Source organism: Hemitrygon akajei, chromosome 23, assembly GCF_048418815.1.
Source record: "Hemitrygon akajei chromosome 23, sHemAka1.3, whole genome shotgun sequence".
Taxonomy (NCBI): domain Eukaryota; kingdom Metazoa; phylum Chordata; class Chondrichthyes; order Myliobatiformes; family Dasyatidae; genus Hemitrygon; species Hemitrygon akajei.
In genome coordinates this window covers 58,570,481-58,593,919 of record NC_133146.1, presented here as the reverse complement: position 1 = coordinate 58,593,919, position 23,439 = coordinate 58,570,481, and the positions used below count along the sequence as shown (strand labels likewise).

Sequence of the window (23,439 nt, the reverse complement as noted above, 5' to 3'; positions counted from 1 at the left end):
GAGTCATTAAGCCCTTGTGATTTCTGTTTAATCTTGTCAAATTTATTTTGACTGGCATGGGTTTTCTTTGTACTGCGATTATTTAAAGCAGACTCCCAGTTAGCGCAGGTCACAGGATCCCTGTGTGTTTTGAGAATGATTCATCTCACTGTGTTGCTTGGTCAAGCTACAAACGTTCAGTTGGAATTCCTATGAATAATTTCCTGTTTCTATCTTAATATGGGAGTCTGTCGTTCCTCCATTCCCAGTTTCAGTCATCAGTTGGCGCACAGAGCTGTTCATGTTAATATTGTGTGCGCAATATATGATGGGAAATGAAATTTGTGCTATGATAAGTTGCAATGGGAAGTATCTGGTCAAATTACCTAATGGAAGGACTCTGACTATAAATAACTGCAAATTCTTCAAAACAAGCATTTAAAAATTCTATGCATGATTTACATATTGGAGCAAACTTCTAATTTCATGTCTGACTAAATGTTGGCTACTAATTTACCAGCTAGTAATGTCTAGGCATAAAGCAAGTCTGTAAATATGTTAAACAGGAGTACAGTATATAATGGTTTGTGGTAATGATGCCAACCGAATTAGATCAACCATTTGTCACTAAACCCTGTTTACTTGCTCTGCAGAGAATATTTACATTAATAGCAACAAGGAACATGCACCTCCTGGCTCCTCAGTTGCTAGCCCTCCCTTGACACTCCTTTGATTTGTCTCTGCTTTCCACAGAACTGGCCTAAGGAACAAGTCTACATCAGAGCCAGCTGATCACATCCACAGACCAACACTTTACGTATGAACTATTTTGGAGTGAGCTTAGGTCCTTTGTATCTATTAGGGTTCTGGGGTTTTGCCTTTTTCTGGCAACCAATATGTAGAAACCAATGCTTAACTTGCAAATCATTTCCTATTGATTCCTTTAACGAAGCAGACTAGCCAGATGAGCAGTTAATAATACAGTATCCTTAAATATAGCCGCTTTGCCAATTACATATCTAGTGAGTCACCAGAGAGTTTAGGTGTTCTCAACTTCTGAATCAGTCAAGCCATCTTGGATCTTCTTGGTGCCTAACGACACATGCACAGCTGTTGTCATAATCTCACCCTGCCCAACTCATATCACTTCTCTAACAAGTGCCTCATTTGCCATTTTTTTTCATCATTTTGATTCTTTTATGTACTGACATCAGCAAACATAATCCTATTGTTTTAAGATTAATTGTGGATTATTTGTGAGTAGCAGGAGCAATAGTTCCTGATGGCAATGGGATTAGCTACTTTGATTGTACACTCCAGTTAATGTCCTCACTTTTTGTGGCTCAGAACCCCCCCCCCCCCCCCACCTGTTTCAGCCCACTGAATACACAGCACCTGCTTGTAGAACAATTTATTCAACTCCTTCCCTTCTGTCCTGCCCAGGAGCCCAATTGCTATTTCTCGTGTCCACCTGATGTCCAGTGAATGCAATGATTAACTCGACTTCAAGCATCCTCTGTTTCCACAGAGTAAACCATACTCAGTGTAAAACAATATTTCACCACACTTTCTTCTGGTCTACGCCTGTTGAATCTTTGTTCCTTGGCCCTTAAACTACCACCTTTGTAAAAGTACATCGCTGTAAAAATATGTCTAAGATCTCATGGAGTGTTATATCACTTTGGTTAACTTACCCATCATATTCAGAAGCAACTTAGCTTTCTCTATGAATTCAACTCTAGCTTTTCTACTATTAGAACCAACCTCTTCCAACATATTCAGACACAAACGACTATCTCTATGAATTCAACTCTAGCTTTTCTATTTTTGAGAGAGCCAGTATGAATTCTTTAACATCTGTCTTTAGCTTCCTTTAGTCTTTATTTTGGGCTCCTGAATTTTTTAACTGACATGCAGTTGGATCAATCTTTCACCCCCTTTCTCCATTACTGCTTTATTGTTCCTTTCCAATTTGTTTGCCCCATTGATACGTTCGCAAGCCTTTTTTATTCACCCTGCTTTGCCGTGCTTCAAAGTAATAGCAGATTTTGTAATGGAAGCCAGCTGGCGGGCTGTGCAGACATCTGCCAACATGGAGCCAACAGGATCAGTTGTACCAGCTGCTTTCACATATTAGTTGTGTTTTGACTGATTTCATGACAACCTTTTACAGGAAACTGTTCACTGAGAGAAAAGACAGACTAATCATATGGAAAAATATAACTGGTTACTGTACGTTGTTTGCAGTTCGGAGGCTTGTAAGGATAGTCACATTTGCACTTGTGATATGGTGGTGTATCTATAAGGACACATTCTCCATGCAGACATGTTTTCTTCCGACAGGGATTGTTCACTGTAAGATAGAGAACAACTTTTCATAAAAGTTCCATGTTCAAAGCTCAAAGTTAATTTATTATTAAAATTCATATAGACCACTATATACCATCCTGAGATTCATTTTCTTGCAGGCATTTGCAGTACCACAAAGAAATACAACAGAATCAATAAAAAAAACTACACACAAAGACTGACAGGGAATCAATGTGTAAAAGAAGGCAAACTGTGCAAATATAAATAAACAAATAATACTGAGAACATGTCCAACCTCCTGCTCACTCGCCTCCTCTTGCTGTAAATTGGAATGTGATGTTGACTTAAGATATCCACAATAAGTTAAATCACAACTACAAGCATGGAATTAATTAGAATGTTTTAATATTGGTTAATAATGGTTTATGAACCAGACAGAACTTGCATTCATATGATACCTTTCACACCCTTATAATGTCCTAATTCCTTCATAACCCAAATGATGATATTTAAAGAGCAGCCATCACTGTATTTAAGGAAAATAGTTTAAACACAATATGTTACATTATGACTGTAATTAAAAAGCATGTACTAAGATTAATATTCAGTTACCTTCTTTAATATTTTGTAATACAGTTTTGTATAAGAAATACATGAAAAAATAAAAATCAATGGTAAATGAGAATCTGGGAGTTATCCAACAAATGCCTCACCATCTTACTCTCTAAAACCTTTTGCTTCCAACAGACTAAATTCAGGAATGCCCTTGATGTGTCTGGATAAACTCAGCACCACTGAAGAAGAAGAAGACTTGATCCAGGTTAAAATGGCACATCTGATTAGCACCCCGAGCTAGCCATTCACTCCCTCTATATCTGATGCATCAAGACCACTTGATGTACAGAACGAGCTGTTCTAAATGAACAAAACCCAAATCCATGACATTGTTCATGCACAGCAAAGCCAAGAGAAACATGGGAACATCATCGTGGTAAAGTTACAACAAAGTTACTTACCATCCAGCCTTGAAATATATTGCTTTTCCTTACCCAGTAGGGTAGGCTCCACATGCCCACCTCACAGGGTGCTAGATACTTTATTGATCCTAAAAGAAATTACAGTATCACAGTAGCACTACAAGTGCACATATATTAGAAGAGAAGTAAGAAAAAATTTACAAATCAGTTACCTTAAAATAAAATGTACAAGATTTACAAGCCAAAATTGCATTTCAAGATTTACAAGTTCACACTGTTGAGGGAGCACAAAAATTACTGTAATATTATACAGTGATGGGTGCACATTCACAATGTCCAGGTAAAAAGTGACAGTAGTATTGCACAGGGTGTCCGTGATAGCAGGATGTGGTAAACAGAGGTTAATAACAGTTTAGCAGGAGGGCCGGGATCATCACTTTCCCAGCTATAGGTTGACGGGGTAAAGCTCAGGGTAAGAATGACCTCATATAGCACCCTTTGGAGCAGCGCAGTTGTCTTAGTCTTTTACTGAAAGTGTTTAGCCAAGAAGGCATGCAGAGGGTAAGAAACATTGTCCAGAATTGTCAGAGTTTTCCAGAGTGTCTTTGTTCTACCACAGCCTCCAGTGTGTCTAGTTTGACTCCTATGACCAAGCCAGCCTTTCTAATCGGTTTATTGAGCCTGTTGGCATCACCTGTGTTGATCCTCTCCGGGCTGCCCTGCCTATCCATGTGGGAGTGGGCTCTGTTCAGCAAGTAGGTGACAGCATTGTCAACTCCAATGTACACCTGGTAGAACAGGCATCACATGTGTTGATCCTCTCCGGGCTGCCCTGCTTATCCATGTGGGAGTGGGCTCTGTTCAGCAGGTAGGTGACAGCATCGTCAACGCCTGGTAGGCAAACTGCAGGGGATCGAGGGCTGAACTAACCAGGGGTCAGAGGTGAGCCTGGACCAGCCTCTTTAGGGTCTTCATGATGTGCGAGGTTAGGGCCACTGGACGGTAGTCATTCAGGACTTTCAGTTGGCCCTTCTCGGGTACTGGACCACACCTGATGTTTTCCACACACTCAGGACCCTTTCCAGGCTGAGACTCAGATTGAAAATGTGCTGGAGAACTCCACACGGCTGCTCAGCACTCTCCCTCAGGACCTCGGGGTTCACACCATCCAGTCCCAAAGCTTTGTTGTGACTGAGTTTCCTCAGAGCCATTCTCACCTACTCAGTAGTGAAGTTGAGTTGCTATGTGGAGGTGTGGATGGTAGGTGCAGGGCAAGCAGGTGACATAGACTGTGAACATCCACGCATTGAACTGGAGGGTGGCAGGAGGGAGGAGGGGAGGCACTGGTGCTGAGGGAACATTGGGTGCCTCGGCACCTGGACTACTGTTCTGAGGGAGGTGTGAACAAGGGGGAATTGCCAAACCTATTGGTTTAACTCATTAGCCCATCCTGAGGCTCTACAGCTAGGCTTCTCCACCGCACCACACCCCCCGTGTGCTACTCTGCCCAAGCTTGTTCTCCAGCTCTCTCCTGTATTCCTCTTTAGCCACTTGGATCATCTCCTTTAGCTCCCTCTGCACATGTTTCAATTCTTCCATGTCTACTGTGGTGAATAAAAACCTTTAGATCACTGGTGAGCCATGGTTTGTTGTTAGGGAAGCAGCCAACAGTCCTTGATGGTATTACAGTGTCCACACTGATGTAGCCAGTGATGCAATCGGAAAGTCTGTTAATGTCCTCCCCATATGGTTCATAAAACACATTCCAGTCAGTAACCCCAAAGCAGTCCTTCAAGGCCTTCAAGGTCGAGCAAGGAAGATAGTTGAAGTCACCTGATACTACAATGAATGCATTGGGGTGTTGAGTCTGGAGTCTTGTGATGGTAGCGTGTATGATGTCACACACAGCATCGGGATTGCATAGGGAACTTGCAATGTAGATAAAGAGCAATAAGGTGTTGCTGATCTCACGTGTTAGATACTATGAATGTAAACTCACAGCATGTAGTCCAATGTCCGGACCGCAGATTCATTCTTTCACAGAAATGTGACTGGGATTACACCACCTGCTGTTCACAAGCATAGCAAGCCCACCTCCCTTCCTCTTACCGCACTGTAGATGAACTCTGTTTGCTTGTAGCTTTGAAAATCCATTCACCGTGGCGTTGGAATCTGGGATTTGCTCATGCAGCCATGTTTCAGTGAAAAACATCACACTGCATTCCTGGTATTCGTTCTGTGTCCTTTGGGATGGGTAAGAAATGCTGATCTCAGCAATGATGCCACATCCCGCAGGCAGCCATGACACAAAGACCGTGGAACCCATTCAAGAAAACATCAAATGCCCATTTCAAAGGTAATATTACAAGTCATGCAAGTGTTATCAGAAAGACCAGCAAAGATACCTGTAGATTCCATATATGTCGGACTGCAGAAATTATTGAAAAGTTAAAAGTAAATGTGGTAATATCATCATGGGTTGAGATTCAAAAAGTCAATGCATCTGCTATGTTGGCTAAAACATAGAAGATGTGTCAATGGTGTAGAAAAGGCCATTAAAACTGTAGTAACCACCTTACTAATGCCTCTGTAAATGATGGATTACTCTGCGGCTCCACACGTTATTGAAGAATAAGAGTATCATCGCCTTACAGCAGGGGTTGCCAAGTTGGGGTCCATGGGCCCGTTGGTTAATGGTAGTGGCCGATGGCACAAAAAAGGTTAAAAAGGGAGCAGACCACCACTTTAATGTTTGTGACATCAAACTGTCCACTAGGCCACCACAAAGTCTATGGTATATTCCAGATGTATTCCTCGAATAAACTGTACAAGCTTATTTGAGTTCATTGTATCTCAGCAGTGCAAGTCAGTCCACTCCCAAACAAACTCAATGGCCACCTATACAATTCCTCACTAGTGCAAATATCTGATCAGTGCAAATTTGTGGCAGCATCTCAACACATATACGTGTGCAGACCTAGTCAAGAGGTGCAGTTGTTGTTCAGACCAAACATCAGAATGGGGAAGAAATGTGATCTAGGTGACTTTGACTGTGGAATGATTGCTGGTGCTAGATAGGATTCTTTATCTCACAAACTGATCATCTCCTGGGATTTTATGCACAGCATTGTCTAGGACAGGGGTTCCCAATCTTAATGCTTAATGGTATTGGTCCATGGCATAAAAAAGGTTGGGAACCCCTGTTCTAGAATTCACCGAGAATGGTGCAGAAAACATCCAGTGAGTGATAGTTGATGAGAGACGTCAGAGGAGAATAGCTAGACTGGTCCAAGCTGACAGGAAAGTGACAGTATCTTAAATAACCACACATTATAATTGTGGTGAGCAGAGCATCGCTGAATACACAACACATCAAATCTTGAAGTGGACAGGCTACAGCAGCAGAAACCCATGAACATATACTCTGTGGCCACTTTATTAGGTACAGGAGGCTCTTAATAAAATGACCACTGAGTGTCGGTAGTATATACATACTGTATGTATGTATGTTCATTAGACTTTTGAATTCTACAATATTTTAGGAGATCACTGGTATTCAGGGAATCCATGAATGGTGCAAATAACCCAAAAAGGGCTGCTAAGCCAGTGTGCTTTCAAGTCTACATTGAAACTCATTTTGTTGTAGTTATGGTATAACACAAAAGGAAGGGGCTGGTGCAAAAATTCAAGGACATTCTTTTTTTAAAAATTAAATTATTTTTCTACATTGGTTTTGAACTTTGCTTTTTGTTTCCTTAAACAGTAATCACTGACTTTCTACTCTTACACTTTTCTTCCTAACTACATTATTGAATTTAGTGGGGCAGAAGAAAAATCATCTTTGATCTTCATTGGCTTTGAAGTTAATGGAATGTACAGGGTGACTACAATCAGAGGACAATATTATATATATTTGACACTGGCAAGCAAGGATAAATTTCTCCCTAGCATGTCTTAACTTCAAACTATGGTATTCATTACTTCAGTGTCAATTGATGCAAAACTAACACCTCTTTCCAGCAGGGTAACATAAAAAATGTAAACTCTCTAATAACCTATCACCATGAAAATCTCTTCACTTAGTACTATTTAACATTTTTTTTCAGATTGACCAGAACTGAAAACAAAGATAGTGCACTCATTCAGACTTTGAAATAATTTTAAAAGCTCATCTGCTTACAATGTCCTTCAGAGAAGATAACTCATCTCCTCTAACTTCTCTGGTCTGCATCTGACTCCAGTTCTACACTAATGCTGTTCTCAGGACAAATAACAGTAGAGATTATATACTGCCTCTCCAGTCTTCATAAAAAAAGTTAATAACTACTGTTTTCTTAATTTTGCTGTATGTTATCCTTGTGGCACTGATTAATATTAATCTTTCATTTATTATGAAATTATTAGAAAAAGCTACTTTTGACAGCTTGTTGCCATAGTCATAGAAAAGTACAGACAGAAACAGGCCATTCAATACATCTAGTTCATGCTGAACCATTTAAACTTCCTAAACTGAACCATTAAACTTCCCCACCTTTTTATTCTGGCATCTTCCCCCTTCCTGTCCAGTGCTGAAGGGTCTTGGTCCGAAACATGGACTGTTTATTTATTTCCATAGGTACTGCCTTGTGTGTGTGTGTGTGTGTGTGTGTGTGTGTGTGTGTGTGTGTGTGTGTGTGTGTGTGTGTGTGTGTGTGTGTGTGTGTGTGTGTGTGTGTGTGTGTGTGTGTGTGTGTGTGTGTGTGTGTGTGTGTGTGTGTGTGTGTGTGTTGCTTTATAAATGCACGTTTATTGCTCGGTTTTGCAACATACTGCATTGGTGCTTTCACATGAATTTAAATTCAACACTACAGTTCCTATCTGTCATTCATTCAAGGTCCAACTGCCCTGCTCCAGGTTCAAGGTGCATTCCACTGCATTCAGTTCAACCTACACCTGACAAACCTGAAGGTTTGGGTTACATTTGACATTTTAAGATTAAGTAAATATTGTTTAGATTATTTCTTAATATTTCTAATTATTTTCAAATGGCAGAAACATTTCCAAACATATAATTCAGGCAAGCATGTTATTTTCCATCAAACAGAATTTTATGTTATACAGATCATCTACAAAGAGAATCAGAAATGTGGAGTACATAACCTATTGTCATCTTAAGAACATTCTGCCATTGATCTAAAGTGTAATCCTGAAATGATTGACAGGATGAAATATGAAAAGGACCAAGATAAACAATGTTAATTCAAATTTACCCGAGCACAAATTTACGTGTCTCACTGTGTAGAATGGATGCTTTACCCTTTTGCCAATTCGGTCAGAGTAAAACCCATGCTGAAAATAATCTCTTTTCTTCCAGAACATTAGAACTCAGAACAGAATAAATTGAGAAGGGGTCGAGCTGTTGCATTTGAGAATATGAAACATAAAGCAGGTCAGTATTCAGAATATGATGTAAACTGTCTGCGAAAATATCTGGGGCAGAAAATGGTCAAGCACTAACTGGTAACGTGAGAGATGTGTTCTGCGGTAGGGCTTCTAGTATTTTTGGGATAATTCGTGGGGAGAAAGGAGGTGGGTGGAAGTGAACTCAGTCAGCTGAACTACAGCTTCTGATGATACCAATTGAAAACAAAATGAAAAATGATTGCACCTTTTTAAGATCCACCTTCATTCTTCTGATGTGTACATATATTTTTATTTATTTTATTTAGTGATACAGCGCACTGTAGGCCCTTCCGGCCCTTTGAGCATGCCACCCCAGTAACTCCCGATAACCCCGATTAACCCTCACCTAATTATGTTCCAAATCACAATGATCACCATTCTGATACGTCTTTCGTCTGTGGGAGGAAACCGGAACACTGAGAGCAAACCCACACATTCCATGGGAAGGACTTACAGAACGGTGTGGGAATTGAACTCTGAACTCCAGGACACCCTGAGCTGTAATAGCATCGTACTATTCCTGCCGCTGCCAGTAAGGAGTTTGTACACTCTCCTCATGACTGTGTGGGTTTCCCTTTGATACTCTGGTATTCTCCCACAGTCCAAAGGCGTGGTAGTTTAATTAGTCATGGTGAATAATCCCATGATTAGGCTAGTTTAAAATTGGTGGGTTGTTGTACAGCGTGGATCAAAGGGCAGAAAGGGCCTACTATATTTCAACAACAAACATATAAATAAATAAATAACCACCATGCTACTGTGGCGCCCATATACTGAAATCAAGTACATACACTGATCAAATGAACTGATTGCAACACACGTGTGCTGCAAATGCTAACAAACTTGATAGACTGCAGCAACTACTGTGAACCAGCTGGGAATGAGGTAGAAAACTAAATAAATACAGTAACCTTGAACCTTGTTTCACAAATTTGTTTTTAAGTCACGTGGGGCAGATTTACTGCAGACCATGTCTTTACTTCAAACTACAAGAGTCAAGAAACGCTGTCACATTCACTGATGTCATGTAATAAAAAAATCAATATGATTTGTACAGGTTTTGTTCGGGTACATCAGGAGTACTATCATCCTTTGAGCGGAAAAGTAGGGAAGCTGCTTGTTTTCCATTAAAATTCACAGACCACCACCAGAATCGCGGGGCCCTTGCAACCTCCATGTGGTTTATTTTTGAAAACGCAATTTGATCTGAAACACTAAGGTCAATCACTTTGCATCAGTTACCGTGCCATTTGATGTATGGATTTCCTGTGGTCTAAAAGACAGTATAACTGAATACGGTAGCTTCTTCTGGCAACCTAGCAAGTCTCTCTCTAAACGTTAAGGAGGATAGTGATATTCAGTTTTGAAGGTGATTGTCCCCAATGAAGAGCAGAGAAGTTTAGAAGCAAATTCAGTAGAGGTGTTTAAATTGAGGACAGATTTAGATAGAGTAAATAATGTAAATGGTCTTCCAGAACACAAGGATCAATTATAAAAGGGGAGGATGTTAATGTGCTTGTGTTCAGTTTTCGAATCCGAAAGAGACTAGGGAAATGATTAGAGGGATATACGGAATGAGCATCAGAATGTGAGGTGTGTGCAGCTAAATGGATTGCTGTTGACAGGACCTGTATCAGACTTGGCTGTACTAGTCTATGAGTCTATGATTGCATTCTGCAAAACCAGTTCCTCTTTTAACACCATGTAGCACAGATAGGGAATCGGGTAGGATATTTCGATTCCAGGTAATGACAGACTTTTAAGCCATATTAATGATTGCTTCATGACCGTGCTAAGTTGTTGACTTTCTGGCAATAGACTCATCAGCAGGAGAGCTATTTGCTCAGGCCAAGTGCCTACGGTGACTTCTGGACAAGTAAGAGGTATATGTAGCTGTTCCACTCTGTGAGTCTCCCATTATCCTTTCATTTATGAGGACCAGTCTCAGTCTCTCCAGTCTATCTAATTTACTAATTATCGTGTTAACTATATTCAGCCTGCATCATGCTGCAGTTGTAAGGGCTCGATCCTGGCCTCAGGTGCTGTTTGTCTGGAGTTTGCATCATTTTTCCCAGAACGTACACTGCTGTGCAAAAGTTTTCAGCACAAAAGACCATAAGACAGAGGAGCAGAATAAGCCATTTGGACATTGAATCTGCTCTGCCTGATCCATGGATTATGCCAGATCCATCTTTCCTCTCAACTCCAATTTCTTGCCTTTCCACCATATCCCTTCATATTCTGACTAGTCAAGAATCTATCAAGCTTTGCCTTAAGTATCCACAGCCATGAATGACAACCAAATCCACAGATTCACCACTCTGTGGCTAAAGAAATTCCTCCTCATCTCTATTCTAAAAGATACCCCTCTATTCTGAGGCTGTGTCCTCTGGTCTTAGACATTGCCACCAAAGGAAACATCCTCTCTGCATCCATTCTATCAAGGCTTTTCACCATTTGATAAGTTTCAATTAGGTCACCCCTCATTCTTCTGAATTCCAGTGAATACAGGCCCAGAGTCATCAGATGCTCTTCATATGCTTGTAGCCGTTCAATTCTGGAATCATTTTCGTGAACCTCCTTTGAAGCTTCTCCAGTTTCATCACATCCTTTCTAAGATAAAAGGCCCAGAACTGCTCACAATACTCCAAGTGAGGCCTCACTTGGTTTATAAAGTCTCAACATTACACCTTTGCTTTTATACTCTAGTCTCATGAAATAAATGCTAACATGTACTTGCCTTCCTCCACCAACTCAACCTGCAAAGTAACCTTTAGGGAATCCTGCACAATAATAACCTTTAGGGAATAAAAATAACCTTTAGGGAATCTGCCTCGGTTTTCTGCATTAGAAAACGTTCACCCCTTTCATTTCTTCCACCGAAGAGCATGACCATACACTTCCTGACATTGTATTCCATTTGCTGTTTCTTTCCCCATTCTCCTAATCTGTCAAAGTCCTTCTGTAGCCTCTCTAACTCCTCAAAACTATCTGCCCCTCCACCTATCTTCATATTGTCTGCAAACTTTGCAACCAAATCGTCAATTCCATCTTCCAAATCATTGACATATAACATAGAAAGAAATGGTCTCAACACAGACTGCTGTGGAACACTACTAGTCACCGGCAGCCAACTAGAAAAGGCTCCCTTTATTCCTGCTCTTTGCCTTCTACCAATCAGCCACTGCTTTATCCATGTTAGAATGTTTCCAGTAATACCATGGGCTTATAGCTTGTTAAGTAGCCTCATATGTAGCACCTTGTCGAAGGCTTTCTGAAAATCCAAGTACAGAACATTGATTGATTCTCCTTTGTCTATCCTGCTTGTTATTTCATCAAAGAATTTCAACATATCTGTCAGGCAAGATTTTTCCTTGATGAAACCATGCCGACTATGCCCTATTTTATCATGTTTCTCCAAGTACCCCAAAACCACATTCTTAATAATTGTCTCCACCATCTTCTCATCTGCTTTCACGACATATGTGAGTGATGATAAACCTGATTTTAATATGGGTCACCAATGTAGACTGAGAGTGGGAAGGGGGCAAGGAGAGGGGATGGAGGAAGGAAGCATCAGAGAGACATTCTGTAATGACCAATACACCAAACAACCTTTTCTGGTGTCTGCCCCTGGCACTGCTTCTCTGCCATCTATCCCACACACCTCCTGCGGCATCCTTGCCATTCCCAACTTCCTTGGCTCCTGCCAGATTTACAAACTTGCTCTCCGCTCAGTGTTGTCAAATATAGCACTATGCAAAAGTTTTAGGCACCCTAGCTATATGTATATGTGTGTAAGAATTTGCACAGAACTGTATAGATTTTCTGAGAGTTGGGGCTAGCTGGTACAAAACAGCATCTCAGAACTAAGGTTTGATGGTCTGGTATGGATAGAGCAGCTGAGAAATACTGCAAAACTTGTCACGACAGTCAAACTGTATCCAGACCCGACCCTCCAGAACCACTAAAGCTGACACCGTTACCTAATGATCCTTGGCAGGAGGTAGCTGTTGATTTGCTTGGACCATTACCAACAAACCATTCTGTTCTAGTAGTAGTCTACAAATGCAGAGAGAGTCGATGACAGTTTGTAGAAAATTTCCAGTGGACATGGGCAGCCTGTATCTATCAAATCTAATAATGAACCTCAATTCAGATCTGAACAGTCCAAAGAACATTGTGGGAGTAATGGAATCAAACACCTGAAAATAATGCCAAAGTGGACTCAGGCAAATACTGAAGTGCATCACCGATGTAAGGGATTAGGATTTTTCAAGCAGAAGGATTTGACTGGAAATGTGAATTGAGAAAGTATGTGACTGTGTACAGATGTGTGGAAAATGCCACTGCAGGGAAAAGTCCTGCCGAACCTCTCTACAACTCAAAATGAGGGGGAAGTTATCAGACATCAGGAAGGTAGACACGGCAGAACTGGAAGTACGAGATCAGGACGCAGAACAAAAAGGAAAGTACAAGCTGTATGCAGACGATCGCAGAGCAGCACAAAGGTCTACTGTAAAAGTTGGGGACACTGTGCTTATCCAGCAAGAAAAAGTGGACAAATTCACCACACATTTCAACACAACACCTCACAGGGTGGTGAGAAAAACAAGAAATCAAGTGGTTAAAAAAAATAAAAACACAAATTGCTGGCAGAACTCAGCAGGCCAAACAGCATCTATGGGAGGAGGTAGTGACGATGTTTCGGGCTGAAACCCTTCATCAGGAGTGGTATTTGAATCACTCAAGTGATTCAATAAATAAATAAATAAACAAAGTGGTATTTGAATCTCTGAGAGTGCAGCATGCAAGGAACACCACACATAAAAAAGTTCAACAGAAGGGAGACTTTCGACAAACAGGAGGAAATTCAAGGATTTGACAATGAGGTACCAGGACAGGAGGACAATGAGATGGACAGTTACGGGCAAGCTCAGATTCACAGTGAACAAAAACCGTAACCAGACATTGAAAGCAAAGAGAAACTGGTAGAGAGACCTCAAAGGGTTAGAAAACAACCTCTGAAGTTTAACAATGTTGGATTGAAGTGGAGCTTTAAACTGTGGGTTTTGAACAATGAAAACTGTTGTAAGTTGAAAATGGAGTTATCATTAAGTTAAAACAGAAAATGTGTTGGCTATACTCATGCCTATCAGAGAATATATGTTGAATTGAAATGGTTAAACCAGTGAGTTGCATGTGGCCTAAAACATTGAAGTTGATTTCTCAGGAAAGGAGAAATGTCATGTATTGAAAGGGTAAGGTCAGTTAATGTAAGTTGACACTTGTCAGGTACAGTGATGATGTCTTCAGTCTGGGACAGAACAACATGTGATGTGAGGGAGGCTTGGAAGCGAGAATGAAAAACAAAGACACCTTTAAAGCATGAAGTGTTGAGTCATGATATATACACAATCTAATTAAGTACTAAGAAAGGTTGCAAATATTACAATAATGTGAGAGGAACTTAGACTTTAGGGACCGTACAGTACGGGACAAGTCCTCCGGCCCGTGATATTTGATCCAAACACAAGGCCAATTAAACTAAGTACTTGCAGCCGGTATATAATCCACAATCTTCCATTCCCCCTGTATTCATTGTGTCTAAGAGTCTCTTAAATGGCACTTAATTTTCAGAATTCATTTTAAATTTCCTTAAATTTTATTCACTGTAGATATTGCATGCAGAATGTGTGCTATTTATTAATGATCGCTTAGAGTTACAATTGATACTCAACTACCTTGTACTCAGAAAACAGAAGCAAAGACAAGTTCACTGAAGTAGAATGTAAGGTAGAAAGGGTATAGAGAGAATGGTGCATGAGCTAGGATTTAATAAAAACTAGGGGATGCGCAAGTGTTTGAGCTGGTAGATGGCTGATTCCTTACTTAAATGATACTTCATTGTTTTTGAATAACTTGTATAAAATGTGTTGTGATCATTAATGTATTTAATTTTAAATGGCACATGAGAACCCACGCAACTAGGTACAGAAGAAGTTATTACCTTACAGCCATCAGGCTCTTGAACCGGCATGGGAAACTTCACTCACCACAACTCTGAACTGATTATACAACTTAAAGACTCATTTTCAAAGACATGCTCTCAGTGTTACATTTTTACAATTTTTACAGTGTTACAATGTACACAATTTGTCTTTATTACACTGGTTGCTTGTCAGTCTTTGTGTATAGTTTTCATAAATTCTATTGTATTTCATTTTTTTCTGTAAATGCCTGCAAGGAAATAAATCTTAACATTGTATATGTTAACATACATGTGCTTTGATAATAAATTTAACTTTCTTACTTAAAAAATTGACAAATGGGGAAGAAAATTACAAACAAATCTTATGTTTAGAAAAGCCATTACCTATCTGACATGTCTTTCCTGTATAGAGGGGATGGCAGTGACACTTGAATTTTGAGCCAATTGTTTCACAGGTGCCTTCATTTTCACAAGGACTGGTTGAACAAGGATCTAGAAAATATATAAATAACAATGTTACTGCTCTATCCACTTTGCTTGGTTTAACTTATACTAAAGACCAGCATATGTACAGTATGTTAACATGTGATAAGATAGTATTTGAGTAATTGGATTCATATCCAGTCACTTGTATAAGCCTTTGATTCAGAAATCAGAATCAGAATCAGATTTAATATTACTGGCATATGTCGTGAAAGTTGTTAACTTTGTGGCAGCGATACGATGCAATACATGATAAATAAACAAAAACTGAATTGCAGTAATATGTATATTAAATAGTTAAATTAAGACAAGTAGTGCAAAAACAGAATGTATAAATATAAAAACCGTTAAATGAAATAAACATTTCATAAAAATGAAAAGCAAAGATTAAAAGTAATGAGGTAGAGTTCACGTGTTTACTGTTCATTCAGAAATCAGATGGCTGTGGGAAGGAAATGGCTACGCTCTGTTTTCATGCAAGTGGCATTTTGCAATTGATTGAACATACAGGTGTAGTCTGTCAGTCTTTAGCAGATCTGAAATGTCCTGAGAGCATGAGCAATGCTCCTTTAGTTAGCCCTAACTGAAGTCCTGATTGGCTTTGGGAGTCTGATTGAGTCACTGAGCATTATCTAAAGCCTCTCCAGTATTTCACCAGTGCTAAGCTCCATTCGAAAGAAGTCCAAGGAATGTTCTATCTCCTCCCTGTGAGGGATCTGAAGTTCCTGTGCTCTGGAGATAGATTCCAAATATAAGACCATAAGATATAGGAGCACAATTAGGCCATTCAGCTCATTGAGTTTGCCTCACTATTTTTTCATGGCTGATTTATTATCGCTCTCAACCCCATTCTCCTGCCATCTCCCTGTAATCTTTCACACCCTGATTAATCAAGAATCTATCAACCTCCAACTTGAATATACCCAATGACTTGACTTGTCTGTGGCAATGAATTTTTCCTCATCTCAGTTCTAAATGGATGTCCCTCAATTCTGAAGCTGTGCTGTCTGATCATAGACTTCCCACTATAGGAAACAACCTCTCCACATCAATATTCAATAGATTGCAATGAGGTCTCCCCTCATTCTTCTAAATTCCAGTGAGTACAGACCCAGAGCCATCAAACGCTCCTCATATGTTAAAGCTTTTATTCCTGGAATCATTCTCGTGAACCTCCTCAGGCTCCTCTCCAATGCAGGCACATCACTTCTTAGATAAGGGGCCCAAAACTCACAATATTCTAACTGCAGTCTGACCAATGCTTTATAAAGCTTTTGCACTACATCCTTGTTTTTGTTTTCTAGTCCTCTTGAAATAAATGCTAACATTGCATTTGCCTTCTTACCATCAACACAACCTACAAGTTAACCTTTAGGGAATCCAGCACGAGGATTTCTAAGCCCCCCCTGCACCTCTGATTTTTTTAGTTGTCTCTCCTATTTTCAACTATCAGAAAATGGTTGATGTCTTTATTCTTTCTGCCAAAGTGCATGAACATGCACTTCCCTACATTTTGTTCCATCTGTCACTTCTTTGGCTATTTTTCCAAGCTGTCTACATCCTTCTGCTTCCTCAACACTACCTGCCCCTCCACCTATCTTCGTATCATCCACAAACTTGGCCACAAAGCCATCAATTCAGTCATACAAATCATTGACATATAACATGAAAAGATGTGGTGCTCCCTTTATTCTCACTCTTTGCCTCCTGACAGTTAGCCAATCTTCTATCCACACTAGTATCTTTCCTGTAATACCATGGAATCTTATCTTGTTAAACAGCCTCATGTGTGGCACCTTATGAAAGGCCTTCTGAAAATCCAAGTTAAAAACATCCACTGACTCTCCTTTGTCCATCCTGCCTGTTAATTCCTCAAAGAATTTCAACAGATTTGTCAGCAAGTTTTCTGCTTTAGAAAATCCTAATGACTTTGGCCTATATTGTCATGTGCCTCCAAGTATCCTGAGCCCAGGACTCCAACAGCGTACAACTACTGAAATCAGGCTAACTGGCCCATAATTTCCTTTTATCTGCCCCCCCCTTAAAGTGATATTTAATAAACCAGAGAAAACTTTTCACATTTGTAAGTCACCACACACTTGCTTAAGATGCTCTGAATGATGATCAGCATCTCCCAAACCAATATACACAACAGACCCTTGTGAGGCAAGATCCAAAACTTGGCACAGGGTTGTGTTGAAGAAAGAACTCAAATAATACCATCAAACTTGTACAGTTTGTTTTCGCTGTATTCGGTTAATGGTATCATTCTTTGATAATGGTAAAGATACCATTAAGAAAGTCTTAGAATACAAGTACCTCGGGTCAAGAATGATGAGTTCGGAGAAGGACATAAAGATACAGAAGGCGTTGGTGTGGAGGGCTATGAATGACATGAAGGAAATCTGGAGGTTGAATCTGACCAGAGGGCTCAAAAAGAGGATCTTCATAGCAGCCATAGAGTCCATTCTCACGTACAGATGCGAGACGTGGACACTCAACAAGACCATGCAAATGTCACTGGATGGTTGCTATACCCGAATGCTCCAGATGGCTCTTGACGTGAGTTGGCAACAGCACATGACGAACGTTGAGCTCTATGATGACCTACTGATGCTCACTACTAAAATCGAGGTGAGAAGACTGCAATTAGCGGGGCACTGCCTACGCCACCCTGAGCTACCTGCCAGCCTAGTCATCACATGGGAGCCCAAGCATGGGAGGATGAACCCTGGGTGCCCTCCCAAGACAATGGTCAACACGCTCCGAGAAGATAGCGGCGCGGCTAATGTAGATAAACTGGACACAGTGATGAGGAAGGAGGAGAAGTGGAGAGTCCGTCATCGTGCCCAACGCTGGCCCCCTGGGCCTGAGTCGACGTAGTAATAGTAGTAGTGTATTCTGTTAAAATGATGTTGTCAGATTAAACTCAGGTGAGGACACTTGAACTCATTTTACATACAGTAACTTAGAACATTATTTCCTTGAAGATGGAATGCATGAACACTACCTTACCACTTTTTTCTCTTTTTAATACAACTTAGTAAATATATATATACACTTTCCACTGTAATTTATAGTTTTCATTATTGTGTGTTACAATGTACTGCTGCCACATAACAACATATTTCATGATATGTGGCAGTTGCTTTCATACCATCATAAATGTGGGAAAAGCATGGGTTATGTTCTAATCAAAAGTTACATTCAGCTTTGAAAAAGAAGTAACAACTTCAATGAAGCATCTGTCTAATAACTTTATAAATTATGTCAAGACTGAGGTCATTAAATAAATGTACATTTGTACATGGCAAAGTTAACAACAGTTAAACTAACAGATAATAAATGAATGCTACATTCTATGATTTTTAAAAAATTAAAAACTATAAAAAACCTTCTTCTATAGAATCTTCAAATATCCAGTCTGTAAGCAGGTTTATTGCTTCCTGTACATCATCATCATCATCATCTGTATCATCATTGTCGTCATCGTGATCTGTTTCTTGAGCAGAAGTTATTAGTCATTGGTTAAGTGCACACAGTGGAATACCACATTAATTTAACCAGTGGAGGATATGCAGGAAGATGGTGCACACTCCACACAGACTGTATCAAAAATCAGGGTTAAACCTGGAGTTATGATATACATAGTCTCTCCTCTGTTGTCAGATTCAACTCAAGAGAGGACACTTGACATCAATGAATTCAATCAAGACTTTAAGCTTCTTCCAAATTGCCTTCAGTTTGGTTAAGGTTTTAATTATTCATATTTTTGTTTGTTTTTAATAAATATTGTGTTGTCATTTTTAATTTCTGTATTTTTAACATTGCTTGATTATTTTCTTAACACCACCTACAAGTTGCAGGAAGATCTCAGGAGATCAGATGGCAACTATGGAGGGTATATCTGCAGGATCGATGCCGCCTGATCTGCTGAGATCCCTCAGAGTTTTGTATGTATAGCTCAAGATTTCCTGAATCTGCAGAATCTCTTGTCTTTCTGTTTCTTTTTAATATTTGGTAAGTATTTCTGGTTATTAGAGGGACAAATTACCTTCTTATCTTTGACAGTTGGCAAATCTGGAAGTGATGGTTTGCCAGTTGTCAGAGCTTCAAGGGTTTCTTGAGGTCAGGGAGCCACAGAGGAAATGGGGGGGGGGGTGCTCTTCCAGTAGGTTTGGCCATTCATTTGGAGTGTGGGGCACACCCAGGTTAACAAGAAAGATTAGATACCCCTGCAGCAGAAAAAAGCTGTCATGGTGGGCCTGCAAGTTATGGGCAGAGGGCCTGGGTCAGTAGAATTCAACTCAATGCATCATGGAATCAGTGGAAGAAGTAAATCAAAGGAGATATATACTGCATCAAGTCTGATGTGGAAAACAATGCTCTGAGTACTGCTCATCAAAAAACAGATGCAAAGCAGGACGTTTAATGCTTTTGCAATATTTGTCAAAGTCTGAGAGTTTATCTTTAACCAGATGCTAAGAGGCAAATCACCAGCATAAATGCTGGTGTACCTCAGGAAGATGAAAATGCATGTTCTAAATGTATCAGTAAGCTGAAGTCTTGTGTGTTTGACAGCATGTGTCTGTCTTTAGGTAGCATAGCAAATACAGACAGCCGGCAACTACAGACTCAATTCGTATCACATCCAGCACTTAATCTCCAAACTTCTGTTGATCAGGGCCTTACCCTTCCATTCTGGCAATGCTCCCACCCATAATGGACAACTTGCCCAGTGTGGTAGCTGGTCAACAATAACTGTACATCACTTGTGAATTTTGCATTACCCTCCTGAAGAACTTATTTTATCTTCTCAAGGAGCAAGAGGTACTAGAAACAGGGAAAAGCAATAGAATGGACAAGGCAGACATACCTACAAAGTGGAGACCCAGCTGAAGAGGCGTCCATGTAAGAAACACCTGTATAGGTACATGGGGAGGCCGGGCTGAGGGGGATACGGGCCAAATGCAAGAAATTGGAACTAGCTGGGTGGAAACCATGATCAGCATGGACTTGATGGATCATGATTGTATTTGCTCATTAAGATCTCAAACATTCTGCAATATACTGTATATAATTGCTTTCAATTGATTCCTCAGAGATCACATGCTTTATAATTTTGTCAAGTTATTTAAAACTACCTTTCTTTGTGTTTTTAAAAAAGTATTAGGTAATGCATAGAAGATTAATTTTTATGATGTGTCATCTCTAATGCATGGTTCTATGTTTCATTTATACCTTTTTGGAATTTCCTTACTACATTAAAGAGACTCATTTATTCTTAGTACATAGAAAATAGAACATTTTAGGATGGTACAAGCCCTTTGGCTCACAATGTTGTGCTAACCTTTTAACCTACTCTAAGATCAATCTAACCTTTCCCTCCTATAGAGCCCTCCATTTTCTATCATCCATGTGCCTACCTAAGAGATTTTAAATGTCTTTAATGTATCTGTATACACCAGCCCTGGCATTCTATACACCCATCACTTTCTGTGTAAAGAACTTACCTCCGACACCCCCCGCATACTTTCCTCCAATCACCTTAAAATTGTGCTGCCTTGTATTATGTTTGTATGTTAAGGTCCAAATAACAATGAGTTGAATGGCTCAGAGAAATCCCACCCCACCCAAAAGCACCCAATTATCACAAGGTTCCCATTATTTATTCCCTTATAATTCTAATGTGAAGACTTGAGAAAATGGCCAGCACAATTTCTTAGTCATTGTCTTCTATCGACCAACCGTTCAAAGATCTATCTTTCTCCTTAACTTGCTAAGTACATCTACTTTGCAGAAGTGGGAAAAAACTCGAAAGGCACTCTGTAAAAATAGAAGTAATTAAAATAAATCTGAATAAATAACTTCAGAACTGCATGCAGCACTAATGAATTCCTTTGACTAGGTGTAATCAATTGGACCTTGTTATCTTTTTCATTATAATATGCAAATCCTTCTGCTTAAACACTTCAGCTCTAGATCATTTTCAGCAAAATTTTATATGTGCACTCTGCTTAATTATTGTATGGATTCTGCTGAACTATGATTATTTTCTTGAATTCCTGTGTAAGTGGCATTCCCTCATTTACAACTTCCTTTAAAACAATTTAAATCTTTTCACAGGTATAAAAAATAGCAATAATCTTCAACTCACCATCATCATACCAATCAATGGATTTCTACACAGAAAGAAATAGTATTAGATTTTCCCTCATTTAGAAAAATAATTGCAGAAAGCAATGACAAGATATAATTTATACGAAGCAAGCCACAAAACATAAACAAACAAAAAACAGTAAAATTTACCATAAATATGAACATACTTTGCATTTACTACTATGAGCATTAAGTTACAGTGGAACTTTGATGTAAAATGCACAATATTCATGAATCAAGCAATCATAAAAATTGACTTATGATACTTTAATGGGAATAGGTAATGAAAAATAGATTTATTTATATTACTTACTGTCAATGGTACAACTGTATGCCAGATCACACAAATAAAAATCAAAGTTATACCCCTTGCCATACCGACATATATAACAGTTAGACCTGACCTGTTTGTTGTTTGGCAGTAGTGGCAGCCTTCACTTTATGCTAAAAAAATAAGTTTACTGGACGTTGAATGGTCAGTGTATGGGCACAAAGGAAAGCTGCCACTGGGACACCAAATGAAAATTAATGTTTAATAGTCAGAGTTCCTGCACACTTGCTCCATCCCGATCATTTTTGGTTATTCTCCCTCTTCACAATCCAGTCAATATTCCGACATCAGTTTGCTTGACAAACTTTCTGTAGATAAGATATTCAAAGTCCAGTTTAGTGCAGCTGCAGGTTTCTTTGAAAATGTGTTTGTTTTAGTTACAGGATTACCCTCTTGTTTTTAAACACATGTACTTCTCCGTTAAAGCATCAGGTAAAGAAGTTTCAGTGTCTATTTTTGAAAAAATGTTATTTGCCTATCACATTGTCAAAATGTGAACAAATTTTAGACAGAGAGCTGAAATAGAACAGCAATAGTTAAATATTAATGTAAGTGTAGACACACACAGAACTTCCACAAAATCAATGATATTTCCTTTCCTGTTCAAGCTCTTTGGCCCAGTTTCCAGTCAGGGTGGCTTTATCCTTGTTCTTTATTGTCTCACTCTTCCAACCTCTGAAAGCTGCCTCATTTCTCTGCACTTCTCTCTGTTGCACCTACGGTCTCCCTGAAATCCTCCACCTAACAACGTTCAAAGTAAATTTATTATTGAACTACTTAGGTACACCATTTACAATTGTGAGCTTCATTTTCTTGCGGGCATAAACAATAAATCCATATGAGAATAATAACCATAATATGGTTAAGATTCAATGATAGACCACTCCAACTTGGACGTTCAACCAGTGTACAAAAGACAACAAACAGCAAATGCAAAAAGAAAGAAATAATAATAATGAATAAATAAGCAATAAATATTGATAACATGAGCCAAAGAGTCCTTGAAAGTGAGTCCATAAGTTGTGGGAACAGTTCAATAATTGTGCAAGTGAAGTCATCCCCTTTGGTTCAAGAGCCTGATGGTTGAGAGGTAATAACTGTTCCTGAATCTGGAGATGTGGGTCCTGAGGCTCCTATTTGCACAGCTATACCACAAGGTTGTGTGCTTGGTCTCCTTGTCTACTCACTTTACAAGATCAAGGAGTGGATTATTAACTTCAGGAGGAGAAAACTAGAGGTCTATGAGCCTCGGTGTTATCATTTTGGAGGATGTGTCTTGCACCCAGCACTTAAGTACAGTTATAAAGAAAGCACGGCAGAATCTTTACTTCCTTAGGAGTTTGCAAGGATTTGGCATGACATCTAAAACTTTGATAAACTTCTATAGATGTATAATGGAGAGTATATTGATTGGCTGCATCACAGCCTGGTCTGGAAACACCAAAGTCCTTAAATTGGAAATGCTCCGAACAGTCACAGGTATGGCCCAGTGCATAATGGTTTTAAGCCTTCCCCACCATTAAGTATATTTACATAGCTTGTTGTTGCAGGAAAGCAGCATCAATCATCAGGGACCCCCAGCAGCCAGGCCATGCTCTCTTCTTGTGGCTGCCACCAGGAAGAAGGTACAGGAGCCTCAGGACTCATACCATCATCCACTCAAAACTAATCAATAAGCTCCAAGACCTTGTTCTCAATAGCTCCTTGTGCCATTGGATCCTGGATTTCCTCACTTGCAGACTTAGTCAATTCAGATTGGAAAAAAA

At 39.6% G+C, this 23,439-nt stretch overlaps 1 protein-coding gene across 2 annotated transcripts in view; it reads right to left on the bottom strand.

Moving 5' to 3' along the window:
* Positions 1-21,941, bottom strand: part of LOC140715481 (hyaluronan-binding protein 2-like) — a 52,383-nt gene extending 30,442 nt beyond the window's left edge. The window contains exons 1-5 of one of the 2 annotated variants that reach the window (XM_073027781.1): positions 21,656-21,941; positions 21,341-21,365; positions 18,578-18,685; positions 15,085-15,192; positions 2,216-2,332 (exon numbers count right to left, since the gene is read on the bottom strand). In XM_073027781.1, coding sequence (XP_072883882.1) covers positions 2,216-2,332; positions 15,085-15,192; positions 18,578-18,685; positions 21,341-21,365; positions 21,656-21,718 — 421 coding nt within the window. In that variant the 5' untranslated portion in view covers positions 21,719-21,941. The remainder of the gene's footprint in view (positions 1-2,215; positions 2,333-15,084; positions 15,193-18,577; positions 18,686-21,340; positions 21,366-21,655) is intronic. The other variant, XM_073027783.1, reaches the window with a different exon arrangement.
* Between the last annotated feature and the right edge of the window lie 1,498 nt (positions 21,942-23,439).